A 9,723-nucleotide genomic window follows, 5' to 3' on the forward strand; every position below is an offset into this window, starting at 1 on the left:
CTCCCCCAGTTACTGTTCATACATAACAATATAATCTTATACGTAACAATAAAAAACTTAAAACATCAGGACTTTTTGTAAAGAAAATATTTATATTTTTGGATTGGATATACAATCGACAAACTTAATAAGCCTAACTGAAAGCGACTAAAACCAACTTTTTGGAGAAAGTTAGCAAAGAGTGTATCGTCCGTTGACTCCGATTATATATTTACATATTACAGTAAAGTGACCCCTTTGATCTGTAGCCGAGAGAGACAAGGCATAGTATAATTGATACACAGTTGGACTGTATAGGAATACAATACCATGTATTTTATTTTATTATTATTTGATTGTTTGCTGAAAAATGAGAACCAAGGATGGAGGGATCATATATATATATATATATATATATATATGATTCTAAAGGTAACACAGAACAAATAGTGGTATATAATAGGGATAATTGTGGCATAAATACCCAATGTTTGAGTTTTGTACGCGGCATAGAATGTTTATTTTTAATGACAAAAGTACCCAAAGTTAGTAAAACTGTAATTCCGTCAGTCTCATCCGTTAGGCAGACACGTGTCACTTTTTTATTGGTCCAAATCATAATTATTTTTAAACATTGAGTACTTATGCCGCGTACAAAACCCAAACATTGGGTACTTATGCCGCAAATATCTCTAATATATTATTGAGTTGGACTAATCACGAAGTGACACGTGTTGGTCCAGTCATCACGAAACGGAACCTAACGGAGGAGACTGACGGAATTACAGTTTTACTGACTTTAGGTACTTTTGCCACTAAAAATAAACATTGGGTACTTATGTTACAATTATCCTTATATATTCATTGTATACAACAAAACTATTCCAGCACAATTATACATTTTTAAAAGGAAAATAAAAAGACTTGGACCTTTGATCCTGAATATTACTTTACTACCCCCAGCTGATTTGTTGCATAGTCCCCCTCCTCTCTCCCATTATTATTTATATATATCTATATATTTATTTATTCTTTTGTAACAAACAAGCAGCAGCAGCGACAGCTTCATCTCTGACCGAAGTGAGTGTATACCCTCATTTATTTCCTGCAGTTTTAAATGTGTTACACAACAGCAAACTATTTTGTTATTTATTCTATCTTCATATATATGAGTACATTTACATACCAAGGAAGCTTAAATGTGTCTTTCCACCATCCCTGCTTGGAGCAATTTGTAACTATCCTCTGCAACCGTACAATTATCTCTGAAAATGTTGGCCTTACAACAGGCTCTGGATCCCAACATTCCTCAATCAACCTGCATACACACATGTCATGTTATTTATTACTATTAGTTAGCACATTCATCATTCATGATTCCACATGGGGTGTCCACATTCATGAAATTGAACTTACTCTATTAGATCTGGAGGGTAACTCTTTGATTTGTTTCTAAATTGTGGTCTATGTCTTTCTAAACACATCATTTTCGCTGCCTCTTCTGGAGACTTGGGATGGAATGGATGTATGCCCTCGATCATCTACATCCACAGTTCCACACAAAAGGGGCAACAATTAATGATTCAGCATACAAAAGCGGAAACAGTAAACAGGTATACTAACCATTTCGTTCCTTTATGACGAACTTCTGTATATCAATACATATATGCCACATAATATCTTTACAAAGAAAGAAACCAACAACACACGCACACACAAAACAAAAGCATATACAATGTGCCACTAGTTAGTACACATCACGCCATTTCATATGGTACCTCATATAAAATGAGACCGAAAGAATATGCATCCACACTTCTGTCAAATATTTCATCTTTGTAAACTTCCGGTGCCACATATAAGCCTACACACAATGCAAAATCAATTTATTGTTAAGAGGTTCATAGTATTTCTAGGAAGAGAATAATGGGATAATAGGTTAAGTTTATACAAGAACTTACTAGATGGATCAATTTTACACCCAGCTTGTGCCAGTTTTGCCCTATCAGGTGAGATTGTCGACAATCTCACTAAACCAAATCCAGATACCTTCAACTGACCTCCATTATCCAGCAAAATATTTCTGGCACCTTACGAAAACTTAAAATATTAAAGAAGAGTACAATGCAATGATGACAAAATAATAATATATTTGTAACTGTTAAAAACTTTTGCATTTAGTTGTCTTACTTTGGCTTTAGATCACAGTGAATAATTGGGTCTGGTTTACATTCATGAAGATAATTCATTCCCCTGATGACAAGAAATGAAACAGGCAATTACAGTAGGAACAATTAAAACTTGGGATAGGAGTGTTAAATTCAACTGAAAAGCTTAAGGCAGTAACAATTTTTTGCATATTCATGATCAAAACACACTCATCTAAGAATTTATCAGTTCATAAAATATCTATTACGTGAATCTGATGATCATAGTCTAAAATAAAACGGCAGAAATGCACTTGCCTAGCTACGTCAAGAGCAAAGCGTAAAGCTTTGGATGGAGAAAGTCTTCCTTTCCTCTGAAGATAGCTTCCCAAGTTACCCTAGAAGATTACCAAAATGAAAAGGTCAAGTCATGATTCATACGTGGAGTTTGTGATGTTTTTCCCAGTAAGGACTATGCCCTTTTGAAAGTCAATCGAAAATAGTTACACAACTGATCCAATGCACTATTAGAGACATGAATTTTTTCATGGTCCATGCCCCCATGTTTTTATTGTTCGCTTGATTCTGATCATGCCTACCCTATCAAACAGTGTATCCAAATTCCGGAGATTTTTCGCCAACAAAATGAGGTTAAACATTAGTTGAGTGAAAAATGAAGTCCTTTTCAAGTTACATTGTCTTATCTTGTTTTCTCTTCTCTATATAGATAATATGGAGCAAATTATTCACACCTTCTCCTCTTTCAATCTTTCTTTTTGATTTCATTGAGTTCATTTGATTCCAATCAACATTTTTATGCAGAAAAGAATGTTCACATAAGTGTGCAATGTAAATGTGAGGAAAGAAAACACTTATGTATATACGAGTATGCAGACGTGGGGAAGAGAGGGTTGCGTGTGTGCTTACTTTTGGATGATATTCTAAAACAATCATCATGGGCATATTCTGGGTCACAGCTCCAACAAATTGAACAACATTAGGATGTCGAACCTTTTCTAACAAGGTTAGCTCGTGTTTGAAGGCAATTCTGTCAGAATAAAGAATTAAAATCAGATGTACAATGGCATCTATGTCGTTCAAACAATTAAATAATGAATCCTACAGGACAGTTTTAAGTCATTCTAATGGGTAGAGTGCTGTTAGTTTAGCCATTAGAGTAAATACATTGCAAGACCCACCAAATGTAATATGGTAGGTTGGGTGGATTAGATTTAAATGAGTTCGTTAAAAGACAACACATTTGAAGATAATAGGATCAGCACATACATGCTTTCAGGGTCTGAAGAGGTATCCTTATCAAGTATCTTCACAGAAACCTTTGTACCATTCCATTTAGCCACTTGATATGTTCCCTGAAACGATGTAGATGGTAATCTATTACTATTAGAGACGGACATATATGTCATTATTCAAATAGAATGTACTTGTATCAATATTGAAGAATTTGTCAAAAAGAAAAAGTATAATGTTGAAGAATTTGTCAAAAAAAAAGTGTAATGTTGAAGAAAGCAAAAGACAATAATAACCATTCTAAGTTTCTGAAGTAAAAAGAGAATCATAACTCTTGATCGGCAATGCTTATCAGCAGAGCGATACAATAACGAATTATGTGTTGGTCCAGAAACAATTTGAAGAATGGGAAGAGAAAGGTAAAAAAGAATACCTTTGTAATTCCATCGCTCTTCCGAACCTGGAGCTCTAATGGATTAAGCTCGTACTCAGGAACTTCCCGAGGATTTGCAACAGCCATGGGTGTCTTCCTAGTTTTCTAACGAGCAAGAAAATGAAAATGTAAGGCGATAGATAATAGCCATAAGAACTGAGAATCAGAAAGAAGAGAATATAATTGAGTTGATGATAGGCACCGGCACTTTGGCTCCACGAGCTCTCAAAATGTTGTAAATTTCTGTATTCCCATAATACTTGGCATCGGCAGCTGCCTGTTCAGTCCAGATGTGAAACATGAAAGGCAAAAGAAGATAAGCAATAGCTAAATTCAGGAGAAAGAGAAATGTAGGTCAGTAGGCAAAGAAAGGGAAACTCACCGTGCTGCCCCAGCGATCCCGAGCGTCAATATTGGCTCTGCGGCTAAGCAAGAGCTTGACGACGTCAGGGTGGCCTTCGCAGGCAGCGATGTGGAGAGCGGTGCGGCCATCCAAATCGATGCTGTTGACATCAGTGCCTTCGTCGAGCAAGTCCTCGACGCCCTTGGTGTCTCCACGGCAGGCGAGGAAGAGAAGCTGCATGGTGGAATCGAGGTTCTCCGGGACGGAGAGCTTGTTATCATCATCGGAGGGGCTCCGGCGAATGGGGTCGAGGGAGGACTGCCTGCCGAAGCTGAAGCGGAGGTTGATCCTGCGGGGGTCGAGGGAGGACTGGCGTGTAAATTGTCGGCTGAAGGAGCGACGGAGGGATCCGGCACCGGCGGAGAACTGGCGAGAGATACCCCGCTTTAATTGGGCTGCTATGTTTTCCATATTATTGTATATTTGTGAGTTTGATTTATTAGAAAGAATCACATGAATGGAATGGAATGGAACTGGTTTTGGTTCGGATCGAGAGCTTGAGAAGAGAAGAGAGCGCTCTCGATGCCGATTGAGGATTGGAATTGGATTGTTCAAACTAATTTTGTCCAAAACAGAGGATTCAGAGCATTCACAGAGACATGGTAGAAAGGGAGGGAGGGAGCAAAAGCAGGGCAAAACACACAAAAATAGGAAGAGCTATCCCGAAATGTCGTCTTTCTTTATCTCTCTCTCTCTCCTCATTGTGTATTTATATATATAATAATATTCACGGCAGCCTATCTATCTTTTTTTTGTTTTTTATCCCACAATTTACGAAAAAGGAACATACATGTGAATTTAATGTAAGATAATATGCATAAAAATATATGGTATTTATTATGTACTTTTGCTGGCTGGTCATGGTCATTTGGCAGTGCCAGCGAAAGTGTATACTATATATATATACAATAATACTTTATTTTAAAAGGAAAGTCCTATCCCATAAAAAGATAGATGTCGGTAGTAGTAGAAATATAATGTTGCAGTAGACATTGGTGAAAGTGGACTGAGTCTCTGGGTATGATCTGTCTGTCTGGATAGTATTAGTAGCTACTACTATTAAACACACGGATTATTATGGCCATTACAGAAAGGAAAGAATAGTCAGACTTGATGAATAAATTATTGAAGTGTGACTTTCTTTCCCTGTAGATTCGGATCGGGGATTACGCGGGAAAAGGTGGAGTGGGGCCCAACTCACTTGTCACTTTTGTTCCCTCTCTCTGTTACAACTATAATTACTCATATTATCCCCCTATCACAGTTGACCGAGTCGACTTTTACTTTTGGGAGTTGGGACTACTACTACTCTAACTACTTCAACTTGTATTGTGCATCATTAGCCTCTGTTACGGTAAGGGAGGAAAAATAAGAATAAGAATTGGTCATAAAATAAAAACAAACAAACAAACAAATGGGCAAATGGCCACCTCGAATCCAAATCACACTCCCCTCCAATCCACCAGCCCCCACAACAACTACCTAGCAATTCCAAAACCAATCTCTTCTATTCTATTCTACTCTACTCAGTGATTGATACTGAATCACACGCTTTTTATATTCATTCTTTTCTTCTCTCTTCTCTTCTTTTTTCCAACTAATAAATGCCACATGACAAAACCAACAAACTAACATTGAGCAACATAAAACCACCATCAAATACACCCATGCTTTCATTTAAACCCATCATCATAATTTACAGTTTTACACAATTCCTTGCAATGTTTGTTTGTTTAGAAATAGTGGTCATCACCACAATTCTTTTTTCTTCAAATCAAATTTTTGGCCAAATTAATCTTTCAACGGCATATCCTATTAAAGGAATCTTATTTGTTGCAGTAGGAATCTTAAAAATCCACTTTAAGGTCAAAACACCTCATCATTTCTTTATTACTGAGAAAATCTCACCCATACAATTAATTCTTAATTAAGCCTCCAGTAGGCACATGCGTGCCTGTATATTATATGTATCCATACGTAAATAAATAAAAGAAAGAAAAGTCTGATACACTCTACAATAGAAAATTTCAACTCACGAAAAGCTCTTTCAGATCAGTAAACACTTAGCATACATGCTACACGCAAAAAGCAATACTACAAGTCTGTCCATCTGTCCAGTGTCCAACTAATACACAGCTGGTTCAACACAAAAACTACTCATGAATTGATAAATGATAAGGTAAAACGTCGAATTATTGTCAAACAAATTCATCAATATCATCATCACCCATGAGCAAAACATTTCCATTGAAATCAATATCAAATTCAACGATAGCAATCAAGCTTTACTTTCTACGCTTGAGAGGTCCAGTTTTGTATCCAGACTTACATGGCTTTCCCCAAGGCGTCTGAGAAGTCCTTCCCCAAGCTCCACTACTCTTGCTTCGACCCTCACCTCCACCATGAGGATGATCAACTGGGTTCATTGCCACTCCTCGAACAGTTGGCCTGCGACCCAACCACCTGCTTTGCCCGGCCTTTCGGAGCTTCTTAGCCCCATGGCTAGGATTAGACACAACACCAATGGAAGCCCTGCAACGAGAATCCACCCACTTTTCAGAACCTGAAGGAAGCCTAATTAGACATTTGCTCGATGAAGGTTCTTTGAGAATCTTGGCACAGGTTCCTGCAGCTCGAACAAGTTTGCCACCTTGACCAGGGTTCACCTCAATGTTGTGGATAATAGTACCAATGCGCATAGCCGCAAGAGGCATGCAACTCCCAATTAGGGAATTGATATCGAGATGAGCCAACTGGTTCATCATACTATTATGCAATGACTGGGTACCTTTTTCAGCCACATCTGCAAGAAAATATGGTTGAAATATTTGCCCGATTAAACTTTGGAGCGTTTTGGCTTTGAAGCCATTTTCTACTCAACTTAAACTACAAAACAGAAAAAAGAATCAATATTTGTGTTTTTCTTTGTTTTGTTTCTTCCCAATGATATTGAGAACATACAAGAAATTAGGTTTTCTTTTCCACAAGATTTTGAACGTACAACAAATTGGTATCGCTCTAAACTCACTGTTATTCTCTTCTTTCACTTATTTTTTCTGTGATTAATAATAATATTCCTTTATTTCATAATCAGGGAAAAACAAATCTAAGTTTAATAATACAATGTCCATATCAGAATTAGAAAACGTTAGAAATGGTGGTAGAAGAAAACCAGTCGTGAAATTGCGGGAGGCGAAAGCAGAGGGACGGGTCAAGTAGTTGAGGAAGGTGGATGAAGCATTACGAACTCTCCATAAAGCCATTTGAATTGATCCCAAAATCTCTACAACTCTGCTTCTGGGTTCTACACTACAAGAAAGGAAAGCACAATGATGTCTTCAAATATATACATTTATATATATATATATATTTTTATATAAAAAATCATTCAACAATGTTTACAATATAAAATATCAAATATTGTCACAAATAAAATCAGGTATCTTAAAACAGGCACAAGAAAACATAAATAAAAATACAACATGAATGTCTTCCATAGGGAAATTTTCAATTTCACTCGTCTTGGGACTACATACACAACGAATTATACATTATACTACTAGGAAATCAACAATTATAACAAAACCAAAGCTACAACATTATACACTACTAGCAACAATCACTTGTATATATTTTATATATATATATATTTACTTTAAAACATTTAATCAAACACCTTAACTACAATATCAGATTCAATATACACAAGTAACATAACCAATATATATCTGAGTCAAAAATAAAATAAAATAAATAACAGTCCATAAATAAAAAAACACACTGTAAAAACAAAACTAACACAATCTACGAATCCAACACAGTTCATCCATAGTCCATATATAAAGGTAAAAATGACCATTTATTCTCACTGGAAAAGAGACCTGTATTTTGAAGATAAAAGGGTGAACGATGGGCATGTTGGTTCTTTTTTAATAAATGGTTTTGGACAGATTTTTGGGCAGGTTGAGTTGAATAAAATTAATGACAAACTAAAATTTAAGTTGTAAAGTTTATAATCTATGTAAATTTTTTAGTGTTCCACTCACAGCATGATACAAATCCATTCTTCAAGCATTCGTTCACTGAAAAATAAAAACTCTCTTTAAAACCATGTACATAATTGATAATATAAATACAATACAGAAAGTTGTACTGTTTAAAAAAAAGGTTTAAGACCAATTTGAAGTCTTTTTCAACCAAACATTTAGCCCCAACAATTCTGCTATCCTAATTTACATCAAGAGTCTATTTCTCAAATGTACAAATCAAGAACTCAAAATATCCCTCTATGAATAGAAAAATAATTATTCCGTACTTGTTCCAAAATGCGTGGACATGATGAATAAAAAAGCTTTCTACAGTAAGTAGGATCATATGATATAGGTTCATATTTAGGCCATCTTTTTAACAAAGTTGAATGCTTGACAAAAATATAACTACTGGTATGTTACCTTCGATGTTGAGAAATCACCAATAAAATCTTACAAATTGCGGTTGAGAAGCTGACTAAGTTCTTGAGCTATCGAATTGAACCAGAAAGGTTATTTGAAAGATCTCCACACCCAAACACATGAAACATGGATAGCATCAAAACAAAGAAAGCTAAATAGCATCCACTGCAATCCTTGAAAAATCATCTCCAAGAAATACCCAATTTTCCATAAAACTTTGTTAAATTATCAAACTCTGTTAGAATAACACCTGTTTAATGATTTCTACTCAAATTCCTATCACGCCCGCGTACCAAGATTTAGCAACACGATTCGAAGGGAGAAAAAGGGCATAAGTGTACATGTTAGAGGCATAAAGTAGCCAAATTAGAGGATCAAATACTTTCAAAGTATTCAAATTACTAATCTGAGATAGCTGAAAAGATAGTTTTGAGGAGACATTTCTGTTAATGGTCGAGAAAATTAGCAAAGCTGCAGAATACAATGTAGTTGGAAAGGAAAGGAAAGGAAAGGAAAAGAGATTAATGCATATGCTTATTCAACCACTACAAAGGACCCTCACACACAAATCAGAGACACCCCAAATAAAGATACATAGTGTTGATTCAACCACAACACATGAATATCACATACAAATCATCAAAAACAAAACAACAGAGAGCATTATCATTGTATCATACTATCATGTAGAGCCCAAAACAGAGAGCTGCCTATAGTTTTAAAATTAAAAATATTACATATATTTAAAACTAAGATGGAGGTCGAGGGGCATTACCAAAAGTCGTTGAAGGAAAGCAGAGAAGTCTCCGTCGTCGACCATAAAGAGCAGAAATCCACCACCGTGAGCAGCAACTCTGAGACGTAGGACGCGGAGGGTATAGGAAAAGTGAGGAAACTGAATGATTTACGGGTCAGACTTTAGGGCTTCGCTCTCACTCTCACCCTTTCTTAACCTATATTTATTTATTATATATATATATATATATGACAAGTGAATATATATTTTTATTTTATAATAAATTAAATTTAAAAATAACCATAAAAGCCCTTTCTTTCCCT

General features: G+C 35.8%; 2 protein-coding genes across 2 annotated transcripts; both read right to left on the bottom strand.

Annotated features, from left to right (window-relative positions):
* Nucleotides 1-412: 412 nt before the first annotated feature.
* LOC133796579 (integrin-linked protein kinase 1-like) lies at nt 413-4,968 on the bottom strand. Its single transcript, XM_062234153.1, has 12 exons — nt 4,193-4,968; nt 4,013-4,087; nt 3,811-3,915; nt 3,414-3,499; nt 3,054-3,174; nt 2,445-2,524; nt 2,170-2,232; nt 1,941-2,062; nt 1,758-1,843; nt 1,396-1,520; nt 1,166-1,297; nt 413-1,084 (listed from the first exon to the last, which is right to left on the bottom strand). The coding sequence occupies exons 1-12, from the start codon at nt 4,622-4,624 to the stop codon at nt 1,078-1,080; spliced, it is 1,434 nt and encodes a 477-aa protein (XP_062090137.1). The 5' UTR covers nt 4,625-4,968; the 3' UTR covers nt 413-1,077.
* A 1,231-nt stretch (nt 4,969-6,199) lies between these two features.
* On the bottom strand, nt 6,200-9,626 carry LOC133796581 (large ribosomal subunit protein uL2m). The gene is made up of 4 exons (XM_062234155.1): nt 9,440-9,626; nt 8,665-8,732; nt 7,386-7,522; nt 6,200-7,016 (listed from the first exon to the last, which is right to left on the bottom strand). The coding sequence occupies exons 1-4, from the start codon at nt 9,482-9,484 to the stop codon at nt 6,499-6,501; spliced, it is 768 nt and encodes a 255-aa protein (XP_062090139.1). The 5' UTR covers nt 9,485-9,626; the 3' UTR covers nt 6,200-6,498.
* Between the last annotated feature and the right edge of the window lie 97 nt (nt 9,627-9,723).

Source organism: Humulus lupulus, chromosome 8 (assembly GCF_963169125.1).
Source record: "Humulus lupulus chromosome 8, drHumLupu1.1, whole genome shotgun sequence".
In the NCBI taxonomy this organism is placed as follows: Eukaryota; Viridiplantae; Streptophyta; class Magnoliopsida; order Rosales; family Cannabaceae; genus Humulus; species Humulus lupulus.